Source organism: Kogia breviceps, chromosome 1 (genome assembly GCF_026419965.1).
Source record: "Kogia breviceps isolate mKogBre1 chromosome 1, mKogBre1 haplotype 1, whole genome shotgun sequence".
Taxonomy (NCBI): domain Eukaryota; kingdom Metazoa; phylum Chordata; class Mammalia; order Artiodactyla; family Physeteridae; genus Kogia; species Kogia breviceps.
In genome coordinates, this window is record NC_081310.1 from 59,105,235 (window position 1) to 59,119,922 (window position 14,688).

General features: G+C 35.2%; 1 protein-coding gene across 1 annotated transcript in view; it reads right to left on the reverse strand.

Moving 5' to 3' along the window:
* PPP2R5A (protein phosphatase 2 regulatory subunit B'alpha) overlaps positions 1–14,688 on the reverse strand; it is a 99,859-nt gene that overhangs the window by 9,102 nt on the left and 76,069 nt on the right. Inside the window, exons 4-8 of the mRNA XM_059076193.2 lie at positions 7,803–7,895; positions 4,234–4,364; positions 2,744–2,803; positions 1,709–1,817; positions 634–687 (exon numbers count right to left, since the gene is read on the reverse strand). Coding sequence (XP_058932176.1) covers positions 634–687; positions 1,709–1,817; positions 2,744–2,803; positions 4,234–4,364; positions 7,803–7,895 — 447 coding nt within the window. The remainder of the gene's footprint in view (positions 1–633; positions 688–1,708; positions 1,818–2,743; positions 2,804–4,233; positions 4,365–7,802; positions 7,896–14,688) is intronic.

Genomic DNA, 14,688 nt, shown 5'->3' on the forward strand with positions numbered 1-14,688 from the left:
TTCCCTAAACTTATCTTTTGTTTTTCTTGAATCTTCAATTTTCATGATAACATTTGTATTCTCTCCTGAGTCTTTGTATTATAGACAATTAGTAAGCAGCAGAATTCAAAGAATGAATTGCTATGTTGATTCATAAAGTAAACAATCTTTATTCCAAGATTATATCTTAATCACCAAAGGCAAGGAAATGTTTTCAATCCCTATCATGTGGTTTACCGTTAATAAGGGGGGAAATCCTATTTCTAAAGAAAAAACAAAACTCAAGGGAATAGTTTTGGGACCCTTACAGTATGTTTTAATTTCAAAAGGTGAATGAAGATTAAAAAGACTATCACTGAAGGTACCATGTATATAAAATTTCACTGTAGTCATTTGATCCTGTCCTCACACATCTTAACTACTATATATTAATTTTAATCTACATTTAAGTTACTCAAGACATACAACTCATGAGAGCTACCCATCCCAATCTTGTTCTCTGAATACAGATTTAACCTCACTTTCCTTCTTCTAAATGATTTTAGTTTAAAACATATTACTACTACTGTTTGGTAACTCTATAAGGGAATAAAGAAAGCTAAAATAAAATGCTATAATGTAGACCAAAAACATAAAAATAAGTAAAACACTTACAGGTTCTGTTAGTGTTGTATCTTTCTCCAGGAACTGTACAACACAGTAGGCTAGCTAAAATACAAGGGACAGTTTATAAATATTACTGAATGAAATAACATTTAGTAATGCAGGATTTTTATATTTAGCTAACAAAACTACCTCATTTTGACACACTTTATCGCAATATATAAAAATGAATATACTCATAATTGTGCAAGTAACTTCTACTTCAAAAAAGATGTCCTTTTTCAGTAGAACTTCTGAATATTAAGTTAACTAAAATATTAAAGAAAATATAGTTGGACATATCAATCTTTCGATATCATTTAGGTGGCAGACCAGTTCTTTGGGGAATTAAAAGCACTGCCTTTGTCTTACAAATCAGAAGTCTAACTATAGCCCACTAAATTAACAGATACATACACAGATAAATAAAGTTGACTGAAATAAGACTAGAGCTAACATTTTAGTTTTTCAGCATGTTTCTAACATGTATGTGTATGCTGATATGATATTATTCTTTGAGTATTAATAGAGGAAACTAAAACCATTCTCTAACTAGGTCATTGAGGCTAGATGGGACATTCTGCAGATATGTGGGATTTATCAAAGTCACACAGTGAATTAGGTCAGGGCCTGGACCAGAAAAGAACTTGATCTTTCCTATATCTATACTTACAGTTCATTCAGCTTATTTAAGAACACTAAATATCATAATGCTTTAAAAATTATGATAGGGCTTCCCTGGTGGCACAGTGGTTGAGAGTCCGCCTGCCGATGCAGGGGACACGGGTTTGTGCCCCGGTCTGGGAAGATCCCACATGCCGCACAGCGGCTAGGCCCGTGAGCCATGGCCACTAAGCCTGCGTGTCCGGAGCCTGTGCTCCGCAATGGGAGAGGCCACAACAGTGAGAGGCCCACGTACCGCAAAAAGAAAAAAAAATAATAATAATGATATAGTAAAAATTTGCTTTGGGCAACTTACAAAAGCAAATTGCTTAAATATACTTAAAATTGCCACCTCAATATTTGTTTCTCTGCCTTTATATCAATCTTTGAAACAACATTTCACCTGAAATCTCCTGCAACTTACCTGAGCATGAAACAAAGCTAATCCTTTTGCAGTATGCATAGGAATAAGAACCTTCATTAGAAATTGTTTATGTTCTGCTTTCAGGGGCAATGCAAAGCCATTGATAATACTGGAGGGAAAAAAAGGCAGGGGAAGGGTTACGTAGTTACTACTTTATTTCTATAAGTTATTACATCCCCAAGTACCTAGGAACTGCTCTTCTTCAGTCCTGGTGATGAATGACTTCTCATCTGCAAACTACATTAGACTATCACTAGGAAGTCTGCTCCTTTAAGTCATTCAGTGATCCCAAAAGAAAATGAGGACTGCCAATTTAATGTCCCAGTAAGCAACTTTGTGTTTTCTATAAAGCCTATCACTTATTCATGCCTTTATTTTTCTTCTCTAAAGCACAGGAGAGTCAATATCACAATATTGTTAGAATTTTCAATATACTCTATAAAGTAAATGGGTAGTTTCTCTTACTTTATTGAAAGATCTGAAATTAAGAAGTAGTTCTCTCCATAATCATTCTCTAAATATTAACAGAGGAGGACAAAAACCATTCTCTAAACATAAATAGAGGGTCTAAACTTCTGTCATGTTAATACTGCTATGTGGTGAATAAAGAAGGCAAAAATGTTCATATAAACTAAAATCAAAGGCTGTAGATTCTTCTAAAAAGAACAGATGTATAGGAATGATCTATCAACATCTGAACAAGAATTCCTGTAACTTCATCAAAGATTCACTATAACTTATTTCATCTTTTCCCAATTAGATCCTATAGGTTTCTGAGGCAGTCTGGCAAGATCAGGAATAAAATATGCCACAGCTTCAAAAGCACAAGTCTATTCTGAAACAGATGTCTTGCATGGCACTATTTTAATATGCTGACCCCCTAAAAAGCTATAATAAGAATTCAGTTGAGAAACTATGCCTTATACTATATATTCAAACTCTAAAATATGAAATAATTTCTCCAATCCCAGCTATTTTAATACATAAAGCATTCAAAGTTACTTAATTCTTAAAAAGAACAAAAAACTGACCTACCTTCCTAATATTTCAAGGAGTTCAGCAACACCATTGAAATGCTCTGTTTCATATATAAACCTAAATTTAAAATAAAGATAGATATAAAGAAAAATCAAACATCAGAAAATTAAACTGAGAGAAAGATGTAGGAAGGTACAAAGAAATCTAAGGGGCAAATATAAGAAATGTTCAAGCACACTTTAGGAATGATTTCTTTGTAAGCTATTTTGCCCCCAATCAGTTACTTCTTAGCAATCTTATAAAAGAAGGTCCATTTCCTATTAAACTACATATACTTTTGCTAAAATCTGCTATATATTAAGATAACAATATAATTTCATCTGGAATATTTTATTTTACTTTAAAATTTATAAGAAAGATGGGTCTTCTCAAAGAAATACTTTTTAAAATAGGAAACCTCTACTCATAGGTAACTCTAATAGAAAAGGACTCATGTAATAAAGCCACTTTTATTCAGAATTTCTCTAAGCCTAAACTACACAGGCTGACTAGCTTTCTAAGATTAGGGCCGCCTTTAAAGTAGGGAGTCATAGACTCAAATGACGACAGGATAGGCAGGGAAGATACCATAAATGATGGGCAGGGAGAATGACAGAGAGCTGGACAAAAGATGTTCTCTCTAGAGGAGGCAATATTTCTCATCTCTGACTTACAGTGTGAAAATGCTAGCCTAATTTTGCCACATCGTCAACTCAAACAAACAAACCAAACCTGAAATTTGGGTATTAAAGCAAAATCTCCTAATATGAAGCAACTACTCAACAGATTTCATTGATAAAGTAGTCAAAAGATAAATTTAATTAGCTTTGTCAGAAAATCTAATGAAAATACTGCTAAGAGCTACTGATTTAAATAGTATTTATACAAAATTTTTTAAACAAGTACTCAAATAGATAACCAGACAAACTCTCCTCTCAATAAATTTTAAACATCAGTAACACTGGTATTATCTATTAAAAGCTGTCTTCATTACTACTATCCACTTAGATGAGAAGTTATAAGAAAAAGTTAGATGCAATCAAATGATATCCACAAAACAGGCTAAAAATGATTCAAATACTATCAGTTAAGTTTATAAGTTTCAGACTTTAAAAACTAAGCTAAAGGGGCTTCCCTGTTGGTGCAGTGGTTAAGAATCCACCTGCCAGTGCAGGGGACACAGGTTCGAGCCCTGGTCCGGGAACATCCCACATGCCGCAGAGCAACTAAGCCTGCGTGCCACAGCTACTGAGCCCGTGCACCACAACTACTGAAGCCCGTGCACCTAGAGCCCATGCTCCGCAACCAGGAGAGCCACCGCAATGAGAAACCCGTGCACCGCAACGAAAGAGTAGCCCCCACTCGCTGCAACTAGAGAAAGCCTGCATGCAGCAACGAAGACCCAACGCAGCCAAAAAATAAATAAATAAAAACCTAAAAGAACTGGAATAAAAAGAAAATATGGAAGGGAAAAAAAAGTGCTGTATATGAATATACAACCAATTTACCTGAGGAAAATGTTGTTAATTTGTTTTCTGATGAATGCTCTTAATCCAAGAAATTTCCCATAAATTCGATGCAGAACGGTCTTCAGGAAATCGCGTTCTCTGGGATCTTCACTATCAAAAAGCTCCAGGAGCTTTAAAAAAAATCTGAGAAATTACTTTTTAAAAATAATTGAGCTAAAACTTCACTCTATTCTCATTTTGATTTTAAGATAATCCACGAAAGCTTTAAAAGTTTTAAAAAGATTCTGCCCCATCAGATTGACTTTATTCTTGCTAAATAATGAAGCTAAAGAAAAGCTAAGGGAGTATTTTTTTAATTTCATTTTGAAAAATGACACACAGTAAATAATATAAACACTTCAAGAAGTGGAATACTGTTTTTTGGCCTTGCCACTCATTTTAAAATGCTGACCTACTCCTGACTACTAAACATGGCTCATAATTTTAAAGTGTTGAAATGTGAGAGATTTTTTAATGCTTTTTGATTGTATGTCAAAACTACATACAGAATCTTAAGCTTGTAGATTGCAAATTGTTAAATAAATGAAGTTTAAAAAATGCACATGCACAAATGCGTATTTCTAGTTTACTAGGAAAATTTATACAAACTAAGGCTTCTTTTTTTGTGTGATCTTACACTAAAAACATTCAAGTCACCATGCCAACAGCTCAAAAATTAATATTTAGTTAATAGGTAAAATATTGGTAGATATATGCTAACAGAGTGAAAATCATTTCTGAAATAACACTGAAATAAAAGATGAGACTACAGATCTTTATTTAAAGTCAGCTTAGCAAATTTTAAAAAATTTGCTATTTTTAAAATTTGAAAAATTTTAAACCAGTTCAAATTGGCCAAATCAGCATTTTCCTACACCTCTACACAACTCTTCAGCTAAGGCAGGACAAAGAGATTTTTGAAAAATTTAAAGTCAAAAGCTCAAATTTCCATTTTAAAGTGGTAAAGAAACTGAAATTCTTCAGTCAAAAAGAAGTATTACTATATTTTAAATGAAACTCTGGATTTTCTTAGGAAAAAATATACAGTAACCTCTCTTTATAGAATACAATTACCTATGAAGTTGTCAAGGAATTTTATGTTCTGTACTTTGGGACTGATATGATAATTACAGTTATGATGGCATGCTCTGAACCTTAAGTTCTTTTTCCATTCTGTCTTGAATTATATGTAATTGTTTACATGTGTATCTCTTCTACAAGAGTGGGTATTCTTTGATAGTAGTGATGACTTTAGTCACATTTATATAACCCTAAAGTGTCTGGCTTATAGTTTGCATTTGTTGTTTGCTATATTATTAAGTACTGCATGTGGCTCCAGCAAAAAATATACATAGAGTATGAGAATTTATGTTAATATACCTAATTAAGTCACTTTAAATTAGTCTAATTAAAATAGCTAAACTATTCACTTAAGACACTCAAATCCAAGTTCTAATGTTGGGTTTACTTGGAAGATATGCTTTGAAATTAATAAAAGGAACCCTTAATTGTTAAAGTTGCTATGTCTAATTCAAGAACAAACATAATGTAATACAAGTTGATCCTCAGGGTCAACATAAAAAAGTAGAGAACAGTTGTTAGCTAAGTGTCAAATCTATTTAAATAAGTTATTTTGAAATATTACAATCTAAATAAAACAATCTATTTTATATAATCAAATTTACAATCTATTTATATATAATCAAATCCTGACTGTGCCATTTTCTAGCTCTGCGAATTTGGATATGGTCTAGCTCTTTATATAAAAGCATATAAGGACAGTGCCTGGCACATAAAAAGCACTCAATAATTCTTAGCTTCCTTCCTCTGAATCCTATGATTTGAACATAACCTGGAACTACACACTTGTTTTCTTCTCTTGAAATAATAAATGTTCAAATTTATACTTTAGATTTTTCTCCTGTACTTCTAAGTCTTACCACCTAATCAAATAAATTCAAAATATAAAAGCTGAGAATTCTCATAGTAATATTTATTGAAGCAACACACTAAGAATACCTCAGAGCAGTGATCTGTGAAATCACAGTGATATAAACTGCTAGAAACAAATTATTGGGCCTTTGCTTCTCAGATAATTCAGGCACTTAGAGTAGAACGTAGAAAATGGGTCCTACCCTACCAGTTTTCTTCTTGTTCCCCCTCAAATCCACTGAATAATCCAGCAGCCAAAACACCTCAAGCTCCAGAGTGAGGAAGTCCTAAGGAAATTGTTCCACTCAACCTGCTATTATCCTAAATACAATTTAACATGGCATTACTAAAGTTCCTTAACACACTGTATTCCTTCTGCACACAAGAGCTACAGAAGGAAATAAATATGCATTCATTTGCAATTACCACAATAACATAGCTCCATTTAATCTGACTGCTTTTAACTTGTTATTGAAATGAAATTAACATTTTACTGTTAACGCACACTTAATATTTCTTCATAGTTTATGAAGAACTACTTGAATGGCTGAAGGACATATTCTTGACAATGTTCTTCATTTATCAATACTTCACAGCTACTAGTCAAAATACTTTATATGGTAGTTACAGGAAATGACCAAAAATGAACTCCAAATATGTGGAACTCATGCTTGTATAATCTTTATCCTAGGGGACACACAATGGTGGGAAGAGGGTAGCAAACGTCCTTGTAATGATCTTTAATCCTGGCCTCAGCACTTCATTACTACCCTTCCACCCATCTCCTACCTTTCTTTAAAATGCTAACTAGTTTAGAAGAGGAGAATTCCTAATGAGACCTAACTTACAGGTAAGTATTTCAAAAGAGAAAATGGACCCAGAGAGGTTTGGTCTACTTCACAATTTTGTCTAGGGCCAGCAAAGTCCACATAGTTAAAAAGAGGCCTTTAAATTGTTGAAAAGATTTTGAAAATAAACACATTCTGAGAAACTAGTTTTGAGTATTTAGGTTCAAAAAAAACCAACTAATAATCAACTTATAAAAAGAAAGAAGGTATCACATATGTTTAACTCTATCTCCTCTTCTTCTTAAAGATCCCATTTTATCTGTGGTTTAGGAACTGGGTGGCTAGAATGCCTAAGACGGGAAGGGGGAAAAAAAAAAGGAAAGGTAAGTGACACTTGATGATAGGAAAGGAGCATAAAGCCCAAACTTCTAACAGTAATTCCATTTCGATTTTTTCCACCCTCTGTCATATCAAAGTCACAGTGCTTAGAACCATATGTCAAGTTCAAGCTCAAAGACTTAAAGATTTTAAAAAAGGTTTCCCCCCTAGTTATACCAAAGTTTCTAAGTTAGATACTCCAGAAAGGCTTGCTTTTCTGGTCTTTATAAAACAACTATGAGGATTTAGAACTGGATAGGATAATTTGACTGACTTCACTAGAAGGCCACCCTTGATTAAAAAATACTCTTGTATTCTCAAAGCTACTTACTTTTAAATTCTCATTGCCTGGCAAGAATATTAAGTGCTGTTAAACAGAAATCCTTAAAGTTTTGAAAGACTATTTTAATCACAAGTTAATAAATCATTGCTAAGATGAATATAAAAATTTAAGACAGAAGAATTCCTTACCTGTTGTACAAACTTCTGATCAATGTATCGTTTTGCAATGCTAGGCTGGAAATCAGGGCTCTCCAAAAACCTTAAGAAGAATTCATACACCAACTACAAGACAAAGTGAAATAAAAGCTAAGATGATGCCTATAAAATTTTACCCTAAGTCATTACTTCATATCAAAAACACACCTCCCTTACCAACTTAGTAAGGATATTTCAGATCTCATTAAAAAATGTCATGAGTTGGTAACAGTTTTTTTAAAACTAAATATATACGCACAGTTTGGTCTCCTAAGCTAGTAGATTTTAGAATTTATTTATTTCATTGCATCATTCATTGAAAATATTAACTTACAGGAGCCAGAAAACAAAGATGATGCCTATAAAATATTTAACTTAGAAGACTATTTTGCACTCCATAGTCACCGGGAACCCTTCTCCAGTGGACCACTGACCTACCTCAGCTTAATCTCCAGAGTTCCTTAAATGCAGGATCAGAAACCTCCAGGTAAGAGTAAACTGAATTATAAGGGGCAGTGTATCAATACCAATTAAAAAAAAGAGAAAAACTTCAAGTCTTTCTATAAAACTACAGTGGGAAAAAATTAAATTGAAACCAGGATATCTTATCCACACTTGGGAAGTAATGAACCAAATCATATAAGTACAGGGCTCAGGAAGAAATGTCTGTGCACCACAGTGAATAAACTAGAAGTCCTAAAAAGCCTTCTACTAAAAAGTGCCAAACATCTTAAAAATACAGTATTCCCTGCTTAACCATGGGAGCTAAGTTCCAAGACCCACCACTGGATGACTGAAACCTCAAATGGCACCAAACCCTATTTTCTGTTCATATCTTCTAACCACAAATTTAATGGCTTTTCCTTAACTAAGCACTGTGGCCATAACTTTTGCAGTCTGAGGTGTGACAGCAAAACTAGCACAATTTTTTTTCCTTCCTCAGAATTTTACAGATAGAAGATTCATTCTTACCATAGATCTTAGCACCCTCAGCATATGCTTTTTTTCTTTCCTTATTAAGTTGAGAACTTTCACCTTTTGCTTAAAGGAAGCACTTTACAGCTTCTCTTTGGCATGTCTAAACTGCCAACATCATTACTCTCACACTTTGGGGCTGTTACTCAGTAAAATATAAGGGTTACTTGAACGCAAGAACTGCGATACCATAACAGTCTATTTGATAACAGAGATAGCTCCTAAGTGACTAATGGGCTGGATATGCTGGACAAAGATATGATTCACATCTCGGTGGGAGATTTCAACATTCTACTCAGAATGGTGCACAATTTAAAGCTTATGAATTATTTCTGTAATTTTCCACTTAATATTTTCGAACTGCTGTTGATCCCAGGTAACAAACTGCAGAAAGCAAAACCGTGGATAAAGGGGGACTATTGTAATAGGAAAATATTCACTTGCTACCACAAATCAGAATTAAAAGTAATGTTTAGTTCAACTTACCTACTACATCACACCTACATCTACCTTTCAAGGAGAAAGGCAAAAACACTAAAGTTTTTTTCTATGGTAACCTAATAGCTATAAAAGGCAGAAGTCTAGCCCAAAATGTGCCTTAATTTACTAGCTATTAAACAACATATCAAGCTGGCATCCTAAAAACAAAAAAAGGAGGATTAGATCCCAAAGTAAAAATAGTCATTCAATAAACATTTAGGTAGCCAGTTAGGCCACAATATAGAAGGGAGGCGGGGAAAATTGCTACACTAAATTTACAGACCTCACATATACAAAAAGCATTACCAGATCTGAGCTCTATCATTCGCCACAGAATAGCAAATTTTTACTGCAGTGAGTTCAATAATATGCTAAGGCTAACAACAGTTTTGGGATTTGAGTAAATATTGTTTTGTTTGATTCATCTTTGCCCAACTATGCAAAAAGAGTGATGCTTATCTGGTCTAATTATTATCTAACTTAATATGTAATGTTAGGTATGAATTAAGAATAAAATGAGGGCTTCTCTAGTGGCACAGTGGTTAAGAATCTGCCTGCCAATACAGGGGACATCGGTTCGAGCCCTAGTCCCGGAAGGTCCCACATGCCGTGAAGCAACTAAGCCCGTGCACCACAACTACTGACCCTCTGCTTTAGAGCCCGCAAGCCACAACTACTGAGCCTGTGCACCACAACTACTGAAGCCCATGCACCTACAGCCCATGCTCCTCAACAAGAAAAGCCACCGCAATGAGAAACATACACACTGCAATGAAGAGTAGCCCCTGCTCGCCGGAACTAGAGAAAACCCGTGCGCAGCAATGAAGACCCATTGCAGCCAAAAATAAATGAATAAAATAAATAAAATTTTAAAAAATTTACCATTCTACCCACCACCAGTCCCTCCCATCAGGGGACATGAACAAGCCTCTTAGATAGCCTCAATCCACCAGAGGGCAGACAGCAGAAGCGAGAAGAAATACAATCCTGCAGGCTGTGGAACAAAAACCACATTCACAGAAAGACAGGCAAGATGAAAAGGCAGAGGGCTATGTACCAGATGAAGGAACAAGATAAAACACCAGAAAAACAATTAAATGAAGTGGAGATAGTCAACCTTCCAGGAAAACAATTCAGAATAATGATAGTGAAGATGATCCAGGACCTTGGAAAAAGAATGGAGGCAAAGATCAAGAAGATGCAAGAAATGTTTAACAAAGACCTAGGAGAGTTAAAGAATAAACAAACAGAGATGAACAATACAATAACTGAAATGAAAACTACAGTAGAAAGAATCAATAGCAGAATAACTGAGGCAGAAGAACGCATAAGTGACCTGGAAGACAGAATGGTGGAATTCACTGCCACAGAACAGAATAAAGAAAAAAGAATGAGAAGAAATGAAGACAGACTAAGAGACCTCTGGGACAACATTAAATGCAACAACATTCGCATTATAGGGGTCCCAAAAGGAGAAGAGAGAGAGAAAGGATCCAAGAAAAATATCTGAAGAGATTATAGTTGAAAACTTCCCTAACATGGGAAAGGAAATAGCCACCCAAGTCCAGGAAGGGCAGAGAGTCCCAAACAGGATAAACCCAAGGAGAAACACGCTGAGACACATAGTAATCAAATGGTCAAAGATTAAAGACAAAGAAAAATTACTGAAAGCAGCAAGGGGAAAATGACAACATACAAGGGAACTCCCATAAGCTGAACAGCTGATTCCTCAGCAGAAACGCAACAGGCCAGAAGGGAGTGGCATGATATACCTAAAGTGATGAAAGGGAAGACCGACCTACAACCAAGATTACTCTACCAGGCAAAGATCTCATTCAGATTCAATGGGGAAATCAAAAGCTTTACAGACAAGCAAAAGCTAAGAGAACACAGCACCACCAAACCAGCTTTCCAACAAATGCTAAAGGAACTTCTCTAAGTGAGAAACACAAGAGAAGAAAAGGACCTACAAAAACAAACCCAAAACAATTAAGAAAGTGGTCATAGGAACATACATATCAATAATTACCTTAAACATGAATGGATTATTAAATGCTCCAACCAAAAGACACAGGTTTGCTGAATGGATACAAAAACAAGACCCATCTATATGCTGTGTACAAGAGACCCACTTCAGACCTAGGGACACATACAGACTAAAAGTGAGGGGATGGAAAAACATATTCCTTGCAAATGGAAATCAAAAGAAAGCTGGAGTAACAATACTCATATCAGATAAAATAGACTTTAAAATAAAGAATGTTACAAGAGATAAGGAAGAACACTACATAATGATCAAGGGATCAATCCAAGAAGAATATATAACAATTGTAAATATATATGCACCTAACATAGGAGCACCTCAATACATAAAACAACTGCTAACAGCTATAAAAGAGGAAATCGACAGTAACACAATAATAGTGGGGGATGTTAACACCTCACTTACACCAATGGACAGATCATCCAAAATGAAAATTAATAAGGAAACATAAGCTTTAAATGACACAATAGAGCAGACAGATTTAATTGATATTTATAGGACATTCCATCCAAAAACAGCAGATTACACTGTCTTCTTCTTTTTTTTTTTTTTTTTTTTTGCGGTACGCGGGCCTCTCACTGCTGTGGCCTCTCCCGTTGCGGAGCACAGGCTCCAGACGCACAGGCTCAGCGGCCATGGCTCACGGGCCCAGCCACTCCGCAGCATGTGGGATCTTCCCGGACCGGGGCACGAACCCGCGTCCCCTGCATTGGCAGGCGGACTCTCAACCACTGCGCCACCAGGGAAGCCCTACACTGTCTTCTCAAGTGGGCACACAACATTCTTCAGGATAGATCACATCTTGGGTCACAAATCAAGCTTCAGTAAATTTAAGAATATTGAAATCATACCAAGCATCTTTTCTGACCACAACGCTATGAGATTAGAAATCAATTACAGGGAAAAAAAACGTAAAAAACACAAACACATGGAGGCTAAACAATACATTACTAAATAACCAAGAGATCACTGAAGGAATCAAAGAGGAAATCAAAAAGTACCTACAGACAAATGACAATGAAAACATGACGATCCAAAACCTACAGGATGCAGCAAAAGCAGTTCTAAGAGGGAAGTTTATAGGTATACAAGCCTACCTCAAGAAACAAGAAAAATCTCAAATAAAAAATCTAAACTTACACCTAAAGGAACCAGAGAAAGAAGAACAAACAAAACCCAAAGTTAGCAGAAGGAAAGAAATCATAAAGATCAGAGCAGAAATAAATGAAATAGAAACAAAGAAAACAATAGCAAAGATCAATAAAACTAAATTAAAAGCTGGTTCTTTGAGAAGATAAACAAAGTGATAAACCATTAGCCAGAGTTATCAATAAAAAGAGGGAGAGGACTCAAATCAGTAAAATTAGAAATGAAAAAGGAGAAATTACAACAGGCATCGCAGAAATACAAAGCATCCTAAGAGACTACTACAAGCAACTCTATGCCAATAAAATGGACAACCTGAAAAGAAATGGACAAATTCTTAGAAAGGTTGTATAACCTTCCAAGACTGAACCAGGAAGAAATAGAAAATATGAACAGACCAGTCATAAGTAATGAAATTGAAACTGTGATTAAAAATCTTCCAACAAACAAAAGTCCAGGACCAGATGGCTTCACAGGTGAATTCTATCAAACATTTAGAGAAGAGCTAACACCCATCCTTCTCAAACGTTTCCAAAAAATTGCAGAGGAAGGAATACTCCCAAACTCATTCTGTGAGGCCACCATCACCCTGATACCAAAACTAGACAAAGCTACTACAAAAAAAGAAAATTACAGACCAATATCACAGATGAATATGGATGCAAAAATCCTCAACAAAATACTAGCAAAGAGAATCCAACAGCACATTAAAAGGATCATACAGCATGATCAAGTGGGATTTATCCCAGGGATGCAAGGATTCTTCAATATACGTAAATCAATCAATGTGATGAACCATATTAACAAATTGAAGAATAAAAACCATATGATCATCTCAATAGATGCAGAAAAAGCTTTTGACAGACTTCAACACCCATTTATGATAAAAACTCTCCAGAAAGTGGGCATAGAGGGAACCTACCTCAACATAATAAAGGCCATATACGACAAACCCACAGCAAACATCATTCTCAGCGGTGAAAAACTGAAAGCATTTCCTCTAAGATCAGGAACAAGACAAGGATGTCCACCCTCACCACTATTATTCAACAGAGTTTTTGAAGTCCTATCCACAGCAATCAGAGAAGAAAAAGAAATAAAAGGAATACAAATTGGAAAAGAAGAAGTAAAACTGTCACTGTTTGCAGATGACATGATACTATGCATAGAGAATCCTAAAGATGCCACCAGAAAACTGCTAGAGCTAATCAATGAATTTGGTAAAGTTGCAGGATACAAAATTAATGCACAGAAATCTCTTGCATTCCTATACACTAATGATGAAAAATGTGAAAGAGAAATTAAGGGAACACTTCCATTTACCACTGCAACAAAAAGAATAAAATACCTAGGGAGATAAAAGACCTGTATGCAGAAAACTATAAGACACTGATGAAAGAAATTAATGATGATACCAACAGATGGAGAGATATACCATGTCCTTGGATTGGAAGAATCAATACTGTGAAAATGCCTATACTACCCAAAGCAATCTACAGGTTCAATGCAATCCCTATCAAATTGCCAATGGCATTTTTTATGGAACTAGAACAAATCATCTTAAAATTTGTATGGAGACACAAAAGACTCCCAGTAGCCAAAGCAGTCTTGAGGGAAAAAAAAGGAGCTGGAGGAATCAGGTTCCCTGACTTCAGACTATACTACAAAGCTACAGTAATCAAGAGAATATGGTACTGGCACAAAAACAGAAACACAGATCAATGGAACAAGATTGAAAGCTCAGAAACAAACCCACGCACTATGGTCAACTAATCTATGACAAAGGAGGCAAGGATATACAGTGGAGAAAAGACAGTCTCTTCATTAAGTGGTGCTGGGAAAACTGGACAGCTACATGTAAAAGAATGAAATTAGAACAATCCCTAACACCATACACAAAAATAAACTCAAAATGGATTAGAGACCTAAATGTAAGACACACACTATAAAACTCTTAGAGGAAAACATAGAAAGAACACTCTTTGACATAAATCACAGCAAGATGTCTTTTGATCCACCTCTTAGAGTAATGGAAATAAAAAACAAAATAAACAAATGGGACCTAATGAAACTTCAAAGCTTTTGCACAGCAAAGGAAACCATAAACCAGACGAAAAGAAAACCCTCAGAATGGGAGAAAATATTTCCAAACGAATCAACAGACAAAGGATTAATCTCAAACATATATAAACAGCTCATGCAGGTCAATATTAAAAAAACAAACAGGGCTTCCCT